At 34.4% G+C, this 24,790-nt stretch overlaps 2 protein-coding genes and 1 pseudogene across 2 annotated transcripts; all 3 read right to left on the bottom strand.

Annotated features, from left to right (window-relative positions):
• Positions 1–5,977: 5,977 nt before the first annotated feature.
• On the bottom strand, positions 5,978–8,183 carry LOC132295815 (L-type lectin-domain containing receptor kinase IX.1-like). Its single transcript, XM_059794088.1, has one exon. It carries the CDS (start codon positions 8,181–8,183, stop codon positions 6,030–6,032), a length of 2,154 nt encoding a protein of 717 aa, XP_059650071.1. The 3' UTR covers positions 5,978–6,029.
• Positions 8,184–15,165: 6,982 nt separating this feature from the next.
• On the bottom strand, positions 15,166–16,317 carry LOC132294203 (L-type lectin-domain containing receptor kinase IX.1-like). Its single transcript, XM_059791971.1, has one exon. The coding sequence runs from the start codon at positions 16,286–16,288 to the stop codon at positions 15,215–15,217; it is 1,074 nt and encodes a 357-aa protein (XP_059647954.1). The 5' UTR covers positions 16,289–16,317; the 3' UTR covers positions 15,166–15,214.
• A 70-nt stretch (positions 16,318–16,387) lies between these two features.
• Positions 16,388–23,161, bottom strand: LOC132295814 (seed lectin-like; annotated as a pseudogene).
• Positions 23,162–24,790: the final 1,629 nt, after the last annotated feature.

Genomic DNA, 24,790 nt, shown 5'->3' with positions numbered 1-24,790 from the left:
ATCTTTTACATTTAAGCAGCCAATTTCCATTCATGTGGGGGATTGTTAGAAATTGTGAATAAAAATTGTTTGATTAGTCATCAATAGATGTCTTTTACTGAACAAGTGTGATTAGTAGTTGGTTGTGGGATGAAAAGATACAACTTAAAATGAACAGACATAACCTATTGGAGTGGATGTGTCTAGTGGTGAACAGACACCATGTGAACCACTGCAACCTATTGGAGTAGATGTGTCTAGTGGTGAATAGACACCATGTGAACCATTGCAACCAATTGAAGTGGTTGTGTCTGGTAATGAAGAGACACATATAAATAGTTGTGTCTAGTGATAAAGAGACACATATAAATGGTTGTGTCCAGTAATGAAAAGACATATATAAATGGTTGTGTCCAATGATGAAGAAACACACCTAATCCAAAAAGGCACTTCTATTTCTATAAATACTCCCTTGGGCTGCCATTTACAATTGGTTTAATTCAATTTTTTCTCTCCCCCTCTCTAGACTTGAACCCAACCCAAGTGGGTTCAAACCGTAGGTCAAGTAGTCTAAGCCACTTATGTGACGACCCAAACCCGGAGGTCCGAACAGTTAGCCGGGTCCTTACTCGAACCCGAGGTCATCTACGTCAAGCTCATCCATTTTAGCGTCAAAACCTCATCCTTAGTATCAAACTAGGCTCTCCCAAATGATCAAAACAAAATCCAAGAGTCAAGAGTAGATTAACATGAAAAGAGGAGCAGAGAGAACCCAACAGGAGCACTTCGGTCGACCGAAGTGGAGTTTCGGTCGGCCGAAGCAAACCTTCAAGAACCGGTCGACCGATACGCTACTTCGGTTGACCGAAGGCGAGATACCGAGAGCAAAAAGATGGTTCGGTCGATCGAACCCTATTTTCGTTGACCGAAACAGGAGATCCTTAAAGCTGCAATTGGTTTGGTCGACCGATGAGCCATTTCGGTCGACCGAAATAGGTCCTTCGAGTCTTGGTCCTAAACTTAACATACTGTGATATGAAAATGAAAGGGAAGCTAAAATGGAGACTTTACATCATGGGCAACTTACATCAAAATGGATTTCAAGCTTCTAATTACATTATCCTTTACATACCAAATGAACTTAATATATTTTACATTATATGCTTTACAAAATAAGTTCAAATTCAACAAAATACATTCAAAATGCTCTTCAAGTTCCCTTAGTTCTGTAGTGGATTATCATCCGCCAATTCCTTGCCATGTCCTGAAAAAAAATGTAGAATATATTGGGGTGAGCGAATCGCTCAGTAGGTGGTACTTAAGACACGTCTCTTGTGTCATCGTGAATCTATACAAAGAATAGAGTAATAGGAAGTGGGGATCATACAGTGTCGGGACAATATCATATAACAATCAATCTCAAGTATATACAATATGATGCAATGGGAGTGTAGTGCATGTCGATGTCGCTCCCCATTTTTTTTTCACATTCAAAACTATTACTTTCAAACAGTTAATATAACCCGCCCTTTGGTGACCCCACAACGACATGAGAGAAGAATCGACTAGTGTCCCTGACCATTGGTACCCCCACGGCGTCATTTTGGGCCAGTTAGTTCAACCACGCTAGGGCAATCTCCCTAATTCCCTCTAGGCTATATTAACCCTCCGGCTCTTTGGTACCCCCGCGGCGACCGGGTTTTCATAAAACCAATTTGTCAAAACACTTTCCCCAAAATTCCCATTTTTATTTCAAAACAATTTCCTTTATGAGAACCCAATGATATGCACATGTATATGTTCCATGCTTTCAATGCCACAGAATTTAGAGAAATTACACCACACAATTAAGCATATTCCATTTTCATCATCTCAAGTAATTTATCAACACATTACACATAACCAAACAACATCTAAGCATGCTTTTCACACCAAACAACTCATATACATAATCATGTATTTTCTAAACAACACTTAGAAGATCTTTAAAATAGTTAACATTCAAATTAAACATGCTTGCAACATTTTATGAGATATAATTCACCAAGGAGCAAGAAAAACATGAATTAAGAACCCCTACTCAAATTGATGCAAAACCCTTAAAATGGGTCAAGAATTTCGAAATCCCTAGGGAGGCTCAAAGCTGGAATTTCTGGTACAAACCCGTAGAGCTCGTCGTGCTCTCCGTTTTGCCTCAAACGGCACTAAAAAATTCCAAATATTGAAGATGGAATCTTGGATCAAAGTTTGCTTCTCAAAAGAAAAGGAAAATGAAGAGAAAATAGAGAGAGAAAGAGAAGCTACGGGGAGAGAGAAAATGAGAAGGGAAATGTGGTCTTTAGACCACTTTTGAGATTGTGGTGGGTCCAACCACTTTTGAATTTCTTTTCCTTTTTTCTTTTGTCTTATATTTTACACCTCACATATATTTAAATACATACACCACCAAATAAAACACCACACAACCATATAAATTAAAGTGCACAAAATGCAATTGGACCTAACCACAAAATGCGAAAAGACAGAAATACCCTTGCACCAACGAATTTCCAGAAAAATGAAAAATTCTGAAAATCGAAAACATCACAACTAAGACCCTAATCCAATTTCATCGAACTATATTAAGATTGGTCTGAATCATTTGGTTCGAATTGCATTCAATTTAACATTTATATAGTATAGATGCATTTTTGAATCAGAGAAAGTATTGCATGGAGGAGGTTCACCGTATTTATGAGTTTGTAGTGCTGCTACTGGTGGATGTAGACCATTGTATCCTAGGAGATAGACGCTACTAAGTTCGTTAGCACCATATCGAGACGAATCTGTCTTAAGGACATACTATCCAATACTAGCCTCGGTCCAAGTTCTTTATTTATTATTATTATTTTATTGTTTTAATTTGCATGTTTAATTAAATAACGAGTTGAATAATTAATTATTTATTTTTATCATATTATTAATTATCTCATGGCATATTAGTATAAGGTTAGTTATATCTTAAATGTCATATGAAGCATATATTTTCCAACAAATTATTTCTCGATGTCGTTACTCTTTATATATTATTATCTGATGCGTATTTATGTGATTATGTGTTCCGACGTGTCTTGTGGTGTGTTTAGTGTACGTACCTGTGTATATGTTTATATAAGGACACAAATGAGATATTTTTGATTGAGTGGACCCCACATGATTTAAGCTTAATATATATACATCACACACTTATCAGTTTGGCAGAATCTCCCCTCTCTCTCTCTCTCACGCAGCATTTTTCTCTCCCCACAAGCTTTTTTTTTTTTTTTTTTAAGCTCAAATTTCTCATCCATTTTTCGGATAATCGGTCGGGTTTCCGGCCTTAATTCCTTAACAAAAAAGGTTCATCTCACCATCATCTATCACATGATCAAAGGATTTAATTTTTAGAAGAATGATTATTTTTTTATGAATTTTTGAAGATTTTATGTCTAAGGTTTCGGAGGGGGTTTTGGGCCACTTAGAGACTGATTTTGGAGCCGCGCCTTTGGAGAAGTTTACTCTCCTCGTCGTCGGTTACGTTTCCACTGAATAATTTTTTGTTCGGCCGTTGTTGACCGGCTTTGACTGACGTTAACTTTTCGGCGGGGGTGCCTTTTAGCTGCGTTTTGGGGTAGGGGTCCTTAATACTCATATTCTTTAATCTTTGTGAGTTATTTTTATTTAATTTGAATAATGCATGCTTAAATTGAAATTCTTGGTTAAAGTTGTGTATAGGTGAAATGTGATATTTGAGATTACGTGTTAATTATGTTGATGAATAATTGTTTATTTGAAATCGTTGTGAGGAAGCATGTTTAAGTGAATTTATTTATTGCCTTGTATGTTTAGAGTGCCAAATTATTGTTATGTCAAAGCATGATGTATTCTTTAGAAGTTTCTTACAAAGCATGTTATATTGTTGAATTTGGATGAAATGTCTAAAAGTTTGATGTTGGTATGACATTGAAAGCATGAAGCATTCATGTATGACATTGGGCAAGAAATGGGTAAAATGAATTTAAAAGAAATGAAATATATTTTGAGGAAAGATTTTGAAAAGTAGTTTGCAATAATTCGGGTGCCTAGGAGCTGCTTAGTGGTCTGTGGCGTTAATGTGACCTAGAGGAAATTAGGGAGAAACCCTAACGTGGTTGAGCTAACTAGACCCCAAATGATGCCTAGAGTTGCCTTCTGGTCAGGTATAGTTAGTCAATCCTTCTCTCGTGACGCCATAGAGCTATTATGGGTCGGGTTGCATTAACGGTTTGGAACGGTAAAACGAAAATGTTTTGAAAATGGGAGAGCGACATTATAATCTCATTGAATTCCATTGGCATGGCATTGTGTACAAATGGTTGGATATCCTCTGTTATTGTTGTGTTGTCTCTCAAAATTGCATGATCTCGTATTTCTTTATTTTATGCTTTGTTTGGATTCACGAGGTCATTAAGATGTGTGTCTTAGGCATCTCTTACTGAGCCGTTGTGCTCACCCATTCTTTACTATTTTCAGGACACGGGAAGAAAGTGGCGGACGCATTCTACCACAGGCTTAAACAGGTTAGAAGATTTTTTTTGCTATCCTTTGTAATTAAATCACATTTTTGTAAAGCTTTAGTATGATATATGTATAATTTTGTAACTTGTGGCCTTGTAATTATAACTATGATTCCTTTTATAGTATTTTAATGTAACCGGACTTGCCTGACACTAAATGATGTACAAATTATGCTTTGATATTAGAAATGACAGTATTACCTTAGATGACCTCGGGTTCGGATAAGCACTCGGTTAGCGATTCGGAACCCGAGTTCGGGTCGTTACAGTTGATTTTTTAAAAAAATGTGCTTGGGAATGGAATGGTCATTCCATAGGTTTAGTTGTGTAATGAATTTTTTTTCCAATGGAATGGTCATTCTCACTTTAAATTACATAGCAAACAAAGGAATGGTTGGAATTGGAATTGGAATTCCATTCCATTATTGCACACGAAACGCAGCATAAAGATCTAATTTAATGAAAGCAATTATTAATTATAGATGCTAGGAAGTAGTGCAGAGTTGCAATTAAGGAAATTAATGAAATATTAGCCAATTAGTGAGTACAAGTGATCCTTGCATTTTCTCTACCACCCTTTTCCTCTTCCTAAATCCCTCAACTTCAGAAACCCCTCTACAACAGCACTCTATAATCAACATAATCTTTAGAGTTTTAAAATAATTCCAACAATTCCGATCAGTATAATGCCAACAAAATGGTACCAAAATAAATCCAACAAAAGCTAGAGCTATAAACTGTACAAGCAAGGCCCTGAGTCCTGACCCTGAGCCTACAGCTGTACAAAACAAGCAACAAAAAGTTCAGCCTGTAATTCAGTTCTAACAAGTAGATAGTCCATACATCTTCCTTCATGACCATTAGGACATATGTGAAACTGAGTGAATGTCCCATTCTGGAGCAATTTAATTTCCTGGACAAAACATTTTCTTTGGGCTGATAGAGGCAAGCTTCAGCCTAATGTTGTCTCTAATGGTCTTCAAAATCAAGCTTTAGTCTAATGTTATCTTACCGAGTTGTATTTTCTTTCAAATTTCAGTTTTTGGGATTATGACTTATTTTATTATTATTATTCAGTTTCTGTGATTTATTAGTCCTTGTTTTTTTAACTAGTATTGTGTAACAATTTTATGACAATAGGGTTGGGCATTGCAGATCACCAAATTCATTTGTGCAATTGCCATCCCTAAAAGTTCTACTTATGCACGGGACAACAAGACATGTGAAAAGAATAGACTAATGCGAGTAATCCTATATAAACACAATTTTGGTTAAAAAAAAAAATTATATATAAATACAATTTAATAGTATAAAGGCATGCTAAACCTTTTAAAAATAATTTATATAGAATTTGTATGAAAATTGAATTAACTTTCTATATTGCTCAAGGAATGAGAACACAAAAGAGAAAAGATAATGGAGTTCAAAACACCTCAATTACATGACAATCTTGAACTTGATATTCTTTCAATCAACTTACAGCGTATGCAGAAGAGATGCAGTTGCAGAGGAAGTTGAAGAAGATGTGGTGAACTTTGAGGAATCTGTATTGTAACTGTAGCTCGAATAATGGGTTTGGTTACTCTCAGAGACAGTGGGATCAAAGGACAATGGAAATGAAGATATAGGTGTATTCACTGGATCAGGAGCAAAATATGTTGGTACAGGCATCTTTGATGGGAGAATGGGAAGTGGAGCTTCAAAATTAAGCACATGAATTGCTTGTCTTATTGATGGTCTGCGATTGTAATCAGGATGAGCACACCATAGCCCAACAATCATCAAACATTTGATCTCTTGCTCATCAAAATCGGCACATAATTTTGGATCTGCTGCTTCAAGAAGCTTTCCTGTTCCATAGAGGTCCCAAACCCACTCCACCACTCTTGATTGAGTTTCTGTTGCCCTGAGATTAATGGGTTTTCTTCCACATGCTATTTCCAGTACAACAATTCCAAAGCTGTAGACGTCTGATTCCTTACTAGACTTGCCCGTTATGACACATTCAGGAGCCATGTAGCCCATTGTCCCTGCCAAAAGTGTTGTTTGCGATCCTTTTTCATGGTCAACAAGCCTGGCTAGCCCAAAATCCCCAACTTTGGTATTAAAATTTGAATCCAACATAATGTTGCTTGATTTAATATCCCTATGTAGCACGCATTGTTCCCACTCTTCATGAAGATAAAGCAAAGCAGAGGCCAAGCCATGGACAATTTTGTACCTCATCGTCCATGTCAATAAGCTTTTTCCTTTGAAAAGATGGGAATCTAAGCTCCCATTTGGCATGAACTCGTAAACAAGTAGCAGCTCATTTTTTTCGTGACACCAACCAATGAGCTGCACCAGATTCTTATGCCTTAATCTGCTAATGATCTTAACTTCTGATGCATACTCTTTAAGCCCTTGCTTAGAACCTCTTGACACCCTCTTCACAGCAACAGAAGAAGCCAACTCCCTCAGGAAACCTCTATAAACGCCACCAAACCCTCCCTCTCCAAGCTTTTCTTCTTCAGCGAAGTTACTTGTCGAATGAGCCAACTCAGTGAAGGAAAACTTCTTTGGTCCAATACCCTTCTCGAATTCACCATCCATGGATAGATCAACGACAAATGCATCTTCTTCTTTAACTCTACACCTTTTCTTCCATAAGCAAATGGCAATCAAACCCAATCCACCAAAAAAAACACATGAGCCAACACTTAATCCCACCACAAATGCTGTATTCTTTTCCTTCTTTCCTTTGGGTATGGGGCGTTGACTAGGGCTCCGTGTCACTGGTGCTGGATCTGTTAAGCTTGGACTAGGACTTGGTGTCACCCGCGCCGGATCTGTAGAACTGAAATTCCATGATTTAACTGTATGCGTCTCATAAAATTCCCCCGTTGAGGCTGAGAAGCCAAAAGTAACCCATTCCGTTAAGTACTCGCGCAGATCAACTTCATGACTAAGGCTACCTTGTTGGACTATGGTATTATTAAAATAACTAGTGAAGCGAACACTGAGAATTTTTGAGTCAGAACTATAACTAATCCAAGCTTCATTTTTTCCCCCTCCAGTGATATTACCCTTCCATATGGACGTGTTAACAGATTTCATAGAGTTGATATTGATACCAACATGTATGAAATTTGGGTCCCAATCACCCCAAGGAAAAGTATCAAACTCCACAGCAACAAAGGGAGTGGTGGAGTTCATTGTTGTAAGGTCGACTGGAAGACCAATGGCACTGCCTGATGTGATATCAGAATCGGAAACGTTGGGAACAAGGTAGAATGCTAGCCCATCGGCATACTTTGAACCTCCTTCTGAATCAATGACAAAGGAGAAATGGGTTTCGAAGTCTGCCAGGTTTCGAGAAGGATAGTCCCAAAGGTGCAGTGGTTCGATGTATCTGGCTCGACCAACCGGCCGCGACGGGTCTTGGGTGACTTGGAGGCCTCCTCCTGAGATAGTAGCGTCTTTGTCAGTTCTTATTCTAGATGTGGCGGTTTGATCACTTGCTGTGATGTTAGGGAAGTTGAATTCTAGTGGAGTTGCATGAGGGATGATGAGATAAAAGAAAAAGGTGAGCGTGAAGAAAATATAGAGAAGCTTAGGTAATTTTACAAGAGCACTGTAATTGCAGAGCATGATGCACTACTAAAGATGGGAAAGATTTTTGAATGATTTGATTAAGTTTGCAGATCAATAGGCTTACTACATATTCGTATCAATTGTGTGTATATAATTGATAAATTATAACTGCAGATCAATTCTTGAGATATGTTGAATCAGTCTTTGTATACCTTCTCTTTATCTTTTGGGGATTTTTTTTTTTCTTTTCTTTTAGGTTTTATTTGAAGAAGCAGACGAAAACAAAACATTGCTTGGACAGGCATTTCTTCTTAAAAAATACTGAAGCATACGAAAAATTCCGCGTTTGTGGATTGGAATAGAACTCCTTGCCGGCTACAAAAAATATTATATATATATATATATATATATATATATATATATATATATATATATGCATTGACTGACTGCACCATATAAAATGCAGGATTTTGGACTGTGAAAAAGTTTATAGGGGAGATTTCATTATCATATAGGTGAAGCTTATTTTATTATTATTATTATTTTTTTTTTTTTGGTGCTAGTTAAATAATTTTTATTTTTATTTTGTTTTATTTTTGGTGCCAGTTAAGCCAACACAAATGCATTTGGTTTCTTCCACATGCTACAATTTGATCCAGTGCTACAACTCTGAATTAAAAGTGCAAAGCGGATGGCGGGATGTAAATCAATGTTCAAATATATGATCAAATTAAAACTGTAAAGCTGGGTAGTTTAATATTTAATCTATTAATATAAATATCATGTTTTTTTTCTCTAAATTGTAGAATTTTTTTTTTTTTTTTTTTTTTTTAAATTCATTCTTATATCTCTTTTAGATAAATTTGTTGTGAAACGTACCCTTGAGGAATGCACCTATAATGTAATTGATCATGTTAATGTGGAAAATAATGAACTTATTGTATAATGCCAACAGTAATTAAGATAATTTTAGAGTTTTAAGAATAACTCCAACAAGTGCAGGCTATTGCCAACAACAAAATGGTATCAAAGTGATTCCAACAAAAGCTAGAGCTATCACATATGCAGTAATGTAATAATAAATGGGGGTAGAAAATGAAAAAAAATAAAAAATAAAAACCATAATGTTTACATTTTGAACAAATAATACTTTATTGTTTATATTGTACGTGTATATAAGTCTATTAAATTTTAAAAAATGAACAAGGGCTTATATAATTATTTATATAAGTCTGTTAAGTTTGGAAAAAAAATGAGTAAATAAGGGTTTATGTTGTTTATATCGGTTGAGTTGAAAAAAATGAGCAAAAGAACGGTTTGAAATCATTGTTAAGATATGAAATTTCAAAAATACCCTTATCTCTCTCCTAATGCCCTTATATTATATATAATATAAGAGCATTATCAAAAAAGATAAAGAGGATTTGCTCCAAAATTGAATATGTTAAGGAGTTTTTAAAATCTATAGGAATTATACACTCTATATCCATAGATTTGAATATGAGCAAATAAATATGTGTATATATTTTGAGTCCTTATCTATTTAATATGTATTGGTGAAATTTACATTTTATTTGAAATTTGAGGTGATCTATAATAAATTAAAGAGCAAGTTCCAACTAGATTCCAGCAACAATATCACATGATTTATCTTCTCAACTGCTTCTAATCTGTTTCTTTTACTTTTGTTTTCCAAGATATGTGCCCACTGAAACCATTTTATGTCAAGTATATAATTATGGAGTGAATACCTTTTTTTTTTTTTTTTTTTTTTTTTTTTTTTTTTTTTTTTTTTTACACTAAAAGAATCTATAACAGGATTGAGTTGATTAAGCTCCACAAAATCATTTTTTTAATTTGTTTTTATTTTTTTATCATTAAGAATTATATGTACCTGTTGGTGAGCAACATTTTTGTACTCCATTGTGATTTAAAAGAGTCTCATTCTTTCTATATGTTATGTTAGATTCTCTCTAGTTCATCCTCGTAACAATTCCGACTGCAAAATTCTAATTATTTTCCCTGATCCAAGCTAAATCATCAACCCTAAATTCTCTGTGGTTTTGGAATTGATTGTTTTCCTAAAGATTGATTATTATGTGTAGAAATTAACCCTTATCTTGGATGTTATTAGTTTATCCCTATGGTCGAAGTTATATATTCTGTAACACCAACCATTAAACTTTTTTGGGGGGAGTGAACATTTTTATAGTCTTATAAACATTGAAAGAATGATACAATGGATTCATTCCATTTGCTCTCTCTCTCTCTGTCTCTCTGTCTCTTTTTCCTAGTTCCCTTTCTCTTTTTGTGGCTTAAATGTTCTTTTTAAAAACTATTGCTGAGTATAAATGCAATGTGTTCTTTTAACTATTAAAAGATCTTTTGCTCAACAATATTACTCTTTATCATTTTTGTTTCAGATTTAGCGACTGATTAACTAGGCTATAATTAGAAAGTAAATAGGTATCCAATTGGTTTCAGTAGTATTCTTAATTGAGCTATTTAGATTGTATGCTCAAGTCAATCTTGTTAGGTTCAAAATTATTAGTAATAAGCTTGTATTTGATGAATATCCTATTTTAGTGGGCATCAAGTCTTTTAATAGACAAGAATGGCAGTGAGATCATGGGAGTACACTCTACCCAAACTCAGTTAAAATTATTATTATTATTTGTAATTTCTCTTATTTGACCATACATTTAGTTTGTGGAATGTCAAATATGGTCTGACTTTTACTCACTATGATAAGAGGTACGTTTACCATTGTTTACACTTATATGAGTCCAAAGGGTAATAGTTTATGGTGTACCAACTACTTTCTTTTCCTTTTATATTTGTATTCTATTCAATATATATATATATATATATATATATATATATATATATATATATATATATTTTGTCAGCTTATATTTACAGCTGATGTGTCTTATTTTTAGTTTCAGATGTTTCCTCTTGTAGTTTCCTTTTTTATTTTATTTTATTAGTTTCATCTTTGTTGGATCTACTTAAGCCACTACTACAATATCACTCTTATTTTATTTCCTTCTTGGCCCTTTGCTAAGTTGAGTATTTTTTTGGTTATATATTTCTGTAGTCTTCTATCAACAATTGACTTATTTAATAAAATTAGATTAGGACTACTTTCATGTATTAGGACTAACTTTCCTGTAAGCCTATTGTGTGATATTCTTCCCTTTATTGTTTGTTATACAGAATTAATAATTTAGTTGTCTGTTTATTCTCAGGAAACTCAGGTGGTGCAAACCGAAATTCAATGTGAGTAGTGGGCAATCCTAACAATGAGGTTCCTTCCAAGAACTTGCTGAGATGATGACTTAGATAAATAATTTTTGTATTTATTATATTTTATTCATTTTTCATGTTGATAATGTGCATCTCTTTGAAGAAATTCATTTTTCATGTTGATAATCAAGATATATTTTATTCATCTTTGAAGAATACTATTTAATTTTTATGTTTAACTTTCACAGTCCCCATTGTTCCATTTACTGAAAAAAAAAAAAAAAATATATATATATATATATATATATATATATATATCATTTTTGTTGCAGCTGCTAGAGTGGCTTCTTGTGGAATTACTGTATTCAAAGGCGAAATACATAAAGCCACACAAACAGTTGGAAGAATTTTAAGATTCCAGAAGACTAGTGTTAACGGAACTTTGAGGTGCTGCCATAGAGGGAGAGTTGGGAGTTTGTTTTTATGTTTTAGTTTGGTCTTTTGTATTAGACAATTAGAAATTTAGTTTATATTTTGACTTAGAATTGAACAAATGTAGAAATTTATTCAAATTTATGTTAATTTTATTTTTGAACTCAGAATTATTATGTATTTCATAATAAAATTTAATATTATGTTTAAATTTGTGTTGCTATATAGAGTTTGAAATGTGTGGACCTGTGTTTCTATTTGGACTTTTTTTAATATTAACAAAAACGATAAGAAGTTTAGAAAACATGCAAAAATTGGTTTTTAGCAACGAAAGACATTAGTTATTGGGTAAGTTAGTGACGACAACTTTCGTTGCTAATGCCCAATAAAATGTAACAAACATTTGAGTCACTAAAAGGCAAACAGATGTAACGAAAAGTAACATCGCTAAAACCTCGTTTGGCATGCGTTTTGTTTTTGTTATTTTTGTTTTTAGATTGTTACAGTATCAATTTTGGCAACAAAACCATATTTGGTGTGACCTTGTGTTATTTTACACAGTCCTAAAACACTTCGTGAACAGTGACCCAAAACAAAATATCAAAAAGTTGTTTTTTCTTATTTTGACAACTGTTCAAGACCTAAAAACCATATTTTTCATATTTCTGTTTCTGACATTTCCACAGCAAAACATCGTTTCTAAAAATGTTTTTGATTTTTTCTAAAAACACTCCTACAACAAAAACACTGTTTCTGTTTTAACCAAAAGCAAAATGCCTATAACAAAGCGCATGTCAAACAGGCTCTAAAAGTCATGCAATAGCGACGAAATATTGATGAATGATTTTTCGTCACTAAAAACTTTTAGCAATGAAAATGTAACTTTTTGTGACGAAAAAAACGTTGCTAAAGGTCACTTTTGTTGTAGTAAATGTTTTTCGTTTGCGAACCTAATAAATGTCAAAAACATTGAAGCTATGTCATAATCACTTTGTCAATTGAGAAAAGATCAGTTTTGAGAATGACCATCTTGCTTCGTTAAATGAGCAAAGTTAAAAACTATAGTTAATTTCCACAACGGGTCAATTTGCATATGGTACAAACATATGTGTGACAAGAATTTCGATAGGAATTAAGTTACATAAACAGCTCAACACCCCCCTTGTTGTATTTTCTGTCAAAACTTTCACTTGCACAAAAGAGGGGTGGAATAGATTTTTGTTTCCACAACAACAACTGATGCTCTGATTGAGAACTATAGTTAATTTCCACAACGGGTCAATTTGCATATGGTACAAACATAGTTAATTTCCACAACGGGTCAATTTGCATATGGTACAAACATATGTGTGACAAGAATTTCGATAGGAATTAAGTTACATAAACAGCTCAACACCATTTGCATATGGTACAAACATATGTGTGACAAGAATTTCGATAGGAATTAAGTTACATAAACAGCTCAACACCCCCCTTGTTGTATTTTCTGTCAAAACTTTCACTTGCACAAAAGAGGGGTGGAATAGATTTTTGTTTCCACAACAACAACTGATGCTCTGATTGAGAACTAAAGAAACAATAATATGCTAAGTGTAACAATTAAAGAAAAAGAGAAGAAACATATATGTGTGTGTGTGTATATATATATATATTCAAAAGTTTAAGCAATGTATATAATTAAGAGTTTTGCTAATAGCAGTCGCTCACACTCTTACTGTAATTTTTATTTTTATTTTTTATTTATTATTATTATTTTTTTTGTGGTGGTGTTAAATCTAACTATTGTTTGAAATTTGGAGAGGCCCACTTTTAAAATGTAAAACAAAAGTTTTTATAAATTGCTTATTTACTACCTTTTATCATTTGATATTTTTCATGATTTATTGTGTTTCAAAAAATGCTATTATTTAAAAAAAAATTATTTCAGAGTAAATAATGAAATTTATTATTATAAATGTAAGTAAAGAATTCTAAATTTAACTGGATTCAGTAGAAAGCCGAAAGACTCTAGGCATGTGATTTTTGGACTTAGAAATTATAAGAAGCAAGATTTTAGGCCAAATTTGTAATGACACTATTTGTAATATTTTAAGAAAATGAGGATTTTATTTATTATTATTATTTTTTATAGAGAACTGCAGGGTAGTAAAAAGGCAATCAGAAAAACAGAAAACATGGGCAAGCCCAACCAAAAGAAATGCCATAGCCCAAGAGGGGTTCAGCCCAACATATCAAAAAAGCTTTTGGAGATGACCTTTGTGCAAAAATTAGGGCATTGAATTTTTTTTTTCGAAATTTAAAAATTAGGGCATTGAAGTTACAATAAAGAGTTTTGGTTGATAATCTGCAGAGCTAGCCAGAGAATGAATGAATGGCCAGGGGAAAAAAAGGAGAAAAGCTTGTTAGGAGAAGGAACCAAACTGGTTTGGTCTTCAGGGTTGAGGTCTAGCTGAGCAGGAGTGTCAATGGACCTTAGTTCGAGGATTTGCCTCAACAGAGATGAAGGACCCAATTTCCATCTCTGACGACCGCACTGACTTTGACAAATTCAGCTTCAGAGAGGGTATGGATGGAGAGATTGTTAATTCTGCATGAAAGAGGACTCAGTGGAATCCAAGCATCATACTTAAACATGGTGGACTCTTCATTGCCTATATGATGTTTGATAAAAGGCCTAGCAATGGACCTTAACTGCGGCTTTTTTCATCCAAGTGCTAGAGGGAATTTTGAGAGGTATGTTCAGAACCCAAAAGCTTCTGTTTTTCAGCAAATAAAAGTTGATCCAATTAGCCAATAGGCTATGAGAATTGTTGTTGTTTATCTTCCATATAAGCTTCAGAACTGCAATTATTACATTACGTGCGTGCATTGCACAAACTTAATATATTTAAAATCAACTTACAAGCTAAGCAGCACCAGTATTACCAGAATCTGTGGAAGATGAGGTGAACTTTGATGAATAGTGTTGCTGACTTTCAAATTTCAGTTTATGTGATTGACTTTTTATTAGTAAACAGTATTATGTAACAATTCCATGACAATAGGGTCGGGCAGAGCAAGTCACCCAATTCATTTGTCCAATTGTCATTCATAAAATTCTACTCATACACAGGACAACAAGACATGTCGTAAAAGGAGTAGGCAAATGTGAGTAATCCTATATGGTGCAATTTGTAGTGTTTGTTAGTCCCATGTTTATGTAACATTTGTGTTTACCCATTTGATAGTTTAAACTTTAAAGTCATGGTGGCAATATTTTAAATGGTTTATAAAGAATTTGCATAAAAAATTGAAGAAACATTTACAATTGCTAAAGAAATGTAAGAACAAAAAGAGGAAAAATAATGAAGAGGTCCAATACACCTCAATTACATGACAATCTTGAACTTGATATCCTTTCAATCACCTTACCGTGTATATAGAAGTGATGCAGATGGGGAGGAATTTATAGAAGATATGGTAAACTTTGAGGAATCTGTATTGTCACCATAGCTGGGATAATGGATTTGGCTACTCTCAGAGACAATGGGATCAGGAGCAAAATATGTTGGTACAAGCATCTTTGATGGGAGAATGGGAAGTGGAGCTTCAAAATTAAGCACATGAATTGCTTGTCTTATTGAGGGTCTCAGATTGTAATCAGGATGAGCACAACAAAGCCCAATAATCATCAAACATTTGATCTCTTGCTCATCAAAATTTGCACATAATTTGGGGTCTACCGCTTCAAGAAGCTTTCCTGTTCCATAGAGGTCCCAAACCCACTCCGCCAGTCTTGATTGAGTTTCTGGTGCCCTTACATCAATGGATTTTCTTCCACATGCTATTTCCAGTGCAACGATTCCAAAGCTATACTCATCTGATTCCTTGCTAGACTTGCCCGTGATGACACATTCAGGAGCCATGTAGCCCAATGTCCCTGCCAAAAGTGTTGTTTGAGATCCTTTTTCATGGTGAACAAGCCTAGCTAGCCCAAAATCCCCAACTTTGGCATTGAAATTTAAGTCCAACATAATATTGCTTGATTTAATATCCCTGTGCAGCACGCATTGTTCCCACTCTTCGTGAAGATAGAGCAAAGCAGACGCCAAGTCGTGCACAATTTTGTACCTTAGTGCCCATGTCAATAGGCTTTTTCCTTTAAAAAGATGGGAATCTAAGCTCCCATTTGGCATGAACTCGTAAATGAGTAGCAGCTCATTTTTTTCATGGCACCAACCAATGAGCTGCATCAGATTCTTATGCCTCAATCTGCTAATGATCTTAACTTCTGATGCACACTCTTTAAGCCCTTGCTTAGAACCTCTTGACACCCTCTTCACAGCTACATAAGAGTCCAATTCCCTCAAGAAACCTCTATAGACTCCACCAAATCCTCCCTCTCCAAGCTTTTCTTCTTCTGCAAAGTTATTTGTTGAATGAGCCAACTCACCGTAGGATAACTTCTTTGGTCCGACACCCTTCTTGAATTCATCATTCATGGATTGATCAAAGACAAATGCTGCATCTTCTTCTTTTCCTCTACTCCTTTTCTTCCACAAGAAAATGGCAATCAAACTCAATCCACTAACCAAAACACTTCAGCTAACACTTAGTCCCACCACTAGTGCTGTTTTGTTTTGCTTCTTTGGCGCTGGGTTGGTTGAATTGAAACTCCATGATTTAATGGTATGTTTTTCGACGACGTCACCCTTTCCGGTTGAGGCTGAGAAGCCAACAGCAACCCATTCTGACAAGCCGGCTTTTGGGAACTCAACAATATAACTAAGGTTACCTTGTTGAACTATGGCATGATCAAAATAACTAGTGAAGCTAACACTCAGAATATTTGAGTCAGAACTATAACTAATCCAAGCTTCATTTTCTCCCCCGAGCTTCAGGGAGTTAACATTGATACCTACATGAATGTCAGACTTGTTGTAGGGATCCCAATGATTCTTGTAAGTGTTGAACTCCACTGGAAGACCTACTGTGGCGTGGTCTATTGGAAGACCAAGAGCACCAGCTTCTGTGCTGAGGATTATACTGTAATTAGGAAACAAGGGAAAGAGGAAGAAAACAAGCCCATCGCCGTAAACTTGTCTTCCTTCTGAATCATTGACAAAGGAGAAATGGGCGTCAAAGTTGGCCAGGTTTCCAGAAGCCTTGTCCTAAAGGTGCAGATATTCACCATACATGGCTCGACCAGCTGTGAGCACGTCCCTGCCCGTAAGTTGGATGCCTTGTTCTGAGGTACTAGCACTTCCATAATTGAATATTTTGACATTCTTAAAGTCTTGTGTGATAGTAGGGAAGCTGAAGTTGAGTGGAGTTGCATAAGGAACTAATATAATAAAGAAAAAAAGAAGAAGATCATGAATGAAAAATAGAGAAGCTTATAAGGTAATTGAAGAAGGGTCCAAGAGTTGTTGTTGCAGGCAACCATATTCTATTGGGAGAATCAATATTCAGTGTTTGGAAACATATTATGCATATATATATATGGATTGATTGATTAATAAAAACTATTGCAGAGTCAAGATATTTGTTGAGTAAGTGGCCTGTACGCAATACTTTTGCAGAGTCAAGTTTTCCTTTTTAGTTTCTTTGTATTCTTGTTAAATAAGGCATTCTTGAATTTTGAAAGAATCCGAAAAGTTCATACAATTTCTAAATTTGTGGGTCTCACTCACATGGGGATGGGATTGACACTGAATGCTAAGATCATTACTCATAAGGACCGGTACCTTTCTGGATTTTCTAAATAGATTGATGACAAATTAATTGTCTATTGAAAGTATAGGTATTGTAGAAATTGAAAACAGGCTGTATTGACTTGTATATGTATAATGCATTTTAGAAATTTTGGACTTGGAGTCATTTTGTAACGTTTCCGATTTCCTGCATTTTTCTTTTCCGGGGTTTTGTCGCCGCAAGGGCATTTCTATCCTTTCACGTCTTGAGTGCGGGATTTTAGTTGAATTCATTTGCATTTTGTGCATTTGAATTTAAGTGATCTATGTAGCATTTGTATGGTGGTGCATTTTTTGTGTTGTGTGGTAAAAATCAAAGGCAAAAGAGAGAGAGAAAATATAATGGAAGTGGTAGGGCCCACCATTAGCCATTTTGTGGTCTAGAGACCACTCTTGCTCTCTCATTTTTCTCTCTCTCCATTCATTTTCCTTCTCCCTCATTCTTCTCTTCATTTTCTTCTTATTTTGCATCAAACTTTGAGTTAAGATTTTTTCTTCATTAGTTGGTGAAATTGAGAGCCGTTTGAGGCAAAACGGAGAGCACGACGAGCTCTACACATTGATACCAACGATTTCAGCTTTGGTGCTTCCCTTAGATTTCGAAATTCTTAATCATTTTAAGGGTTTTGCTCAATTTGAGGTAGGGGCTTCCTAATTCACATTATTCATGCACCTTTGTGAATTAACTTACTTGAATTATGTTATAGCATGCTTATTTGTGTTAATTGTAGCAAAAAAAAAATGTCTTGGATGTATATATGTGAATATGTGAAGACTTGTCTTGATTGATGTAATACTCCTAATTTTAAAAGGATAGTTTCGGTATTTATTTGTTTGTTTTAATTGTATTTTTAATTATTTAATTTTAATTGTATTTGTAATTATTTAATTGATTATTTGATTAATTGCTTATGTGTTTAATTGAATTAGGTATTACTTGATTATTTGATTATGTGTCTCTGTATTATTTGTATTTGTCTATGTGTTAATTGTTTAATTAGATTATGTGTTTAAATGGTGTTTTGATTAATTGTAAATTAAATGTTTTCTTTTCTTTTATTATTTTATTTTATTTTTCTTTTATGGTTATAGTTAGTAGTCATGGGCCAACCAATTGAGTCCCATAGATTACTTGGATAGGAGGTTGGATGTGTATGGATTATTACCCATAGATAGTTATGCATGTATATATATATAGATATATATTATATACATATATAAAAGGGAAAGTAATTTATTAATTACTTTTATGGTAGCTTGGGTAGTAATATTTAATTTGATGTATATGTTTTATATTTAAATAATAAAAATATATATAGATTTGATACGTGTTATATTTTAAGTTATTTTATAATATTATGGTAACTTAAGTATTATTGGATAATCCATTAGTAAATAATGGAAGGTGTATAATTTATTTATTTAATAAAGATATACATAAATTATATGCGTAACATATTTTACTTACCTTTTTAATATATATAAAAGGGAAAGTAATTTATTAATTACTTTTATGGTAATTTAAAAGGGAAAGTAATTTATTAATTACTTTTATGGTAATTTGGGTAGTAATATTCAATCTGATGTATATGTTTTATATTTAAATAATAAAAATATATATAGATTTGATACGTGTTATGTTTTAAGTTACTTTATAATATTGTGGTAACTTAAGTATTATTGGATAATCCATTAATAAATAATGGATATGTATAATGTATTTATTTAATAAAGATATACATAAATTATATACGTAACATATTTTACTTACCTTTTTAATATTTTAATTTTAATTTTTTTAAATTGACTTGGATTGGGAAAATGGTTAGGGTTATTTTATTTAGCCTATAAATATATAACTATAGGTTGTAAAAAGGGGTTAGAAATATTCACGTGATATATTCTAGAGAGAGAGAGAGTTGGAGAGGGAATGAGGAAAATGAGGGAAGAAGGAGAAAAACCCTGTAGAGAAGTGTAACTTTCGATCTCTTTCCTTTTGATTCGTGTTTCTGTACATGCCTAGGAAATTCCATAATTTATTAAACACATAAAATTAAATAATTATGCATGTTTAATTGGATTAGAATATAGGTTTTATAAATTTGGTTTATATCTGTTCTTGTGTTATGAATTGATAAATGCATGATTTGGATTTGATTTTTGGTGTGAATTTTTACATATTTAAATTATGTATTTTTCATATCTGTGGAATGATGGAATGTAGAAACATGCCTAGGATTCCTGAACATTAAATAGGAACTAGGTTTGGGTTTAAATAAATTTAAATAGACTGAATCATAATGATGCTTACTATTTGAATATTTTAAACAAATGAATGAATTTAATCTTTTAATATGTTTTAGCAATTGAGATTAAATGTGTAGGATGAATTGGATATGAAGAATGCTTATTTGACGGTATAATAAAATATCATCATATGTATAAGATTCAGTTTATGTAGTACATATGATACAGGAAGTTTAAATAAATAATAAGTTATTCTTATTTTGTGATAACTTGATATCATATTATCATAGTTATTTCTGGATTGTTTGATATATTTCCTTAATCGTTACATTAATTGTTAGATTGTGTGGTTTAATGCACCGGTATGGGACGGTGGCATTCTAGGGACGGATTAACTTATCAGTTAAGTCCTACCTATTTTATATAAGGGAATGGATTAACTAAAATGTTAAGTCCTACTTATATTCAAGTCAGGTCAGCTGAACAAGTTGGATTACTTGTGGAGGATTAATTTATATTGAATATGATGGTTACTAGATTTTATATATATAAGTATGGTGCCAGGGATATGAGCTTGAGTCTCAGGATCAGTGGTTAGGGTGCGTATATCGCCAGGGATGTGTAGCTAGATATAGTGTAGTTGTGTACCCTGGTAGGTCTAGGTACTTATGCCCACTATATGTGCGTTTTGCATGTTGCCTACTATTCAGGTTGAGACAACCCTATAGTGTAGTGAGGTTCATTTAGTGTGTATGTATATATATATATATACGGACTACTAGTTACTGTTGGATTGACTAGGATGTATACGTGTATCGGATCTCTATTTGGACTGTAGTAGAGTAGAACTTGTTTGTGGGCCTGACCCACCATTATTTTTCAGGTATTCGTCAGGAGTAGAGGTTGTTCGTGCTAAGCGGGGATCAGTCTATTTCATTCTTCCGATGCTACATAGGAGTTCCTTTATGATTTAGTTTCCTGATTTAGACAGTTATTGCTGTCATTTGTTTAGTTTGGATTTTCTAGAGGTCCACACAGTATGGATTCCCGAGTTGTATTTTGGAGGATCAGTTGTATCAGAAGAGTTTATTAATTAATGGAAATATATTCTGAGGTCTATTATTAGATTATCATTTTAGTTTCTTGTCAGCATTTTATTTATTCTTCTTTATTCTTTTGTACTCTGTGTTCGTTTATTATTAATTTATTTTGATATCCCCGGGTATTCGAGCGTGGGCCTTGCCAACCCGCATTCGAAAATCCGGGGGTATCACAATTGAACTATTTGAAAAGTATGCTTATATTGTGAGTTATGCCTATTGTATTATTTACATGCTATGAATGATGTATGAAAGCATATTGTTTTAATATTAGAAGTATGAGAACATGCTTACTTGTGTTGTGTCAAATTCCTCATTTTCATAGTATTGAGATCATGAGACATGCATGTACACCATTGGGCTGCATGAAGGGAAGAAATTTGTTTTTGAAATGAAAATGGGGAGTTTTGGAAAAGAATGTTTTGATGAAAGTGTTTTGGAAAACCCAATCGCCGTGTGGGTACCAAAAGGCCGGAGGTTAATATAGCCTAAAGGGGATTAGGGAGTCGCCCTAGCGTGGTTGAGTTAGCTGGGCCCCATAATGATGCCGCGGGGGTACTAAGGGTCAGGGACACTAGCCAATCCTCCTCTCGTGTCGCTGCGGGGTCACCAAAGGGTGGGCTATATTAACAGTTGAAAGTGATGATTTTGATTGTGAAAATGGAGAGCGACATCGGCATGCATTGCATCTCCATTACATCATATTATTTGTGTTGAGAATGAGAGCCATGTTGTATTCTCCCCTAGGTGGTATGACCCTAACTCCTATTGGCCCATTCTTCGTTTTAGATTCACGGGGTCTCATGAGGTGCGTCTTAGGCGCCACCTACTGAGCAATTTGTTCACCCCACTATATATTATATTTTTTTCAAGTCATGGCAAGGAAATGGCGGATGAGAATCCTCCGCAAGCTTGAAAGTTGTTAGAAGATGATTTTTTTTGCTATTTTGTATTTAGTCATTTTCATGTATGATTGTAGTTTTGGGAATGTAAATAAGTTTGTATACATGGCCATTGGACAATGTAATTAAGTGTTACTCACTCAAAATCAGTTTGTACATTTTAAGTAACCGTCTGGCAAATGACGTTAATAACGTGGTTGTTATTATTAATGTATTTAATTTTGTACGTGAATGTAGTGGCGGGGGTTGTTAATTACCAAGTGTTGGTGTAAGTGAGTTATCAGAGTGGGAAGTGGGAGTGCAATTTTTCCAGAACTACGTCGACCGATATCTTGGCAGAATGGGTCATTCTGGCATACGTCCCAAACCAGTTGACGTGTGGCATCTATACGTCGACCGGTATTACGTTCCAAACCAGTTGACGTGTGGCTTCCCACACGTCGACCGGTATGTTGGCAGTGGTTATTACCACTGTTCTTAACCCAAACCAGTCGACGTTTGATGCATATACGTCGACCGGTTTACGTCACATATGTAATTACAATTTTAAGTTTTTATAATTTCACTTTGGCCCCAAGTAATGTTACACGTAATTATTTTATGACCCATCAAAATGGAATAATTATATTTCAACCACCCAAAAGACTATATTGCCCCGGACCTTATTTTATTTATTATGTGGTACAAGTAAAGGACTATTATACCCTTGAGTCTCAATTTATGGATTCATGGCAAATTACCAATTTGCCCTTTTTGGACCTTGTTATTTAATTTTGACGTGAAATAACCGTATTGTCCTCGGATGTTTTTGGGTCGGGTTAGGACCCGTTTAATGATCCGGATCCATGAGGAGCTGGGTCGTTACACATTTCCCCATATCAACGGGAACTTATACATTTCAATCAAACTAACAAACTTGAATTAAATTCCAGTCCCGTGGTTTTAGAACAATGCATTGATTGGATAGCTAACCATAGCAGAAAAAAATGTTTGTGAATTGATTGGGAAAACCATACAAGCTTGTACCGGTAGACTTGAGGAGTAGGTTGAGAGAGATTTGATGGTGTGTTTTAAGTGGAGAGAAATCTCATGGTTCGTTTGACTGAGATTTTTTGCTGCAGAAGGGATCAGCTGAATGTGGTCTGAGAGGTCACAATATGGGAAAATGGTGTAAAAAATTTGCCTAGGCCAGGAATATTGCCCATTAGAGATGAAAGAAGAAATTCTGACATACTAGTTTATGTATGTTCCAGCCAATTTTAGTTTCAGAAGAGATTACTTGTTTTGAGCCCTCTGATAGTTTTGAGCTGGCTGCTTGCAGCAGCTTTCCCATTCCATGGAGATCCCCCATCCCACCATTTTTCCATATCCATGTGTATGTGTCTGTGTAGTAAATTAGTTATACAGGAGGAAAGTGGAGCATTGACTTGACCGTAGAAAATGCAAAGCGGACTTGAATATATATATATATATATATATATATATATATATATATATAATTTTTATTTTTTTTTCTTGGATAAATTTAAAATTGTACTCCTTATTGTCACAACCCGCTTGCCGTGAAAACAAGAGATACTCACCAAACACCTCCAATATTTCATAATCTACTTGACTCAGACTAGCCAAATTTGAAACTGAAAATCCAAGGTCTCCTCATTGTCAAACATTATATAACCCATAAACTATACCTATGACGACAAAATTTAATAGTAAAGTTTCCAAAGGTTGGAACCATCCAAATTACTCGGTACCTAAACGCCAATTATGTAAGGTATAAAAGAGCCAAGATATGTACAGAGAGGAGCCACAGTAGCCAAAGGCAAAAGCCAAACCAATAGCTCACAAAAACAAAATAGTTGGAAAAAGCACTCTACTCTCTCTCTCTCTCTCTCTCTCTCTCTATATATATATATATATATATAAATAACATTATGTGGTTTCAAATAGTTGCAAAATACAATGTAATTAGAAAGATAACAGGCTTTCTGGGGTACATTGCTTCAACAGTGTGTCAGAAAGATAAAATATTTACAATAATTATAAAAGAAAAAACTTCTTTGATGAAGATTCTTTTTGTAAAATTCGGATACGATTGTGGCACACAAACTCTGGATCTTGCATTGCCACAAACAATCAGACCAATAAATTAACTGAAGTAAAAATGGTTGCAGTCTACCTGATTGTCACTAACAGTCTCAATTGAAACATCAACAAGACGGATTATCCTCAGTTCTGTAGGGAAAAAACGCCCCAAAGCCACACCACGGTGGCCAACCGACCTCCCGTGACCGGAGGAGACTCTTGACGAAGGCTAAGAGAACCGGTGATGGCATTATCTGTGAGTATGAAGAAGCCATGTCTAGTAGAAGAAAATAGAGCATTGGGAATCTCACCCTCTCAAATGGTTGAGCAGCCCTTTTGTGCTCTCCAAATTTTTGATAGCCAAAGTGCCATAGGGGTTTTGGCTCTCCAATAAAATAAAATAATAATTATATTATTATTATTATTATTATTATTATTTTTTTTTTAGCAAAAAAATGAAAATCAACTTTTTTGAGCCAATAAAAGTTACTACGTATGAGGGCTCTTATTTCAGTCTTGTGCAGATTTTTTTTTGAATTTCAACATTTTTTTATATCTAAAAAAAATAAAAACAAGAAGAGCAAAAATTACATTTTAAAAGGAATTGGACCTTTGACAAAAGGGAGGGTGCCAATGATTTGGTTATTCATGCTCTGGTAGAGAGGCTCCCTCGTCTGCCCAAGATGATGACAATGTGGGGGGTGGGGATACCCTCTTATAGGGCGACCTCTGCTGCGGCGTCCAGTTGGTCAACATCTTTGTTGACGACGGCTCCTCAAGCCTCTGTGCCGAAGGTAGAGGCGTGTCAACGCAACGAGTCACTTGGAATCCATAGAGGTGTCTAGTTCCGGCTAGTATGGGATCTTAAACTAAATACTTTTAATTGGTCGTTTAGTTGTGTACCATTCGGTAAGAAA

Source organism: Cornus florida, unplaced genomic scaffold (assembly GCF_030987335.1).
Source record: "Cornus florida cultivar Cherokee Brave unplaced genomic scaffold, ASM3098733v1 CherokeeBrave_3.0.0_Hap2_Chr02, whole genome shotgun sequence".
In the NCBI taxonomy this organism is placed as follows: Eukaryota; Viridiplantae; Streptophyta; class Magnoliopsida; order Cornales; family Cornaceae; genus Cornus; species Cornus florida.
The sequence above is the reverse complement of the archived record's forward strand: the minus strand, read 5'-3'. Positions and strand labels throughout refer to the sequence as shown.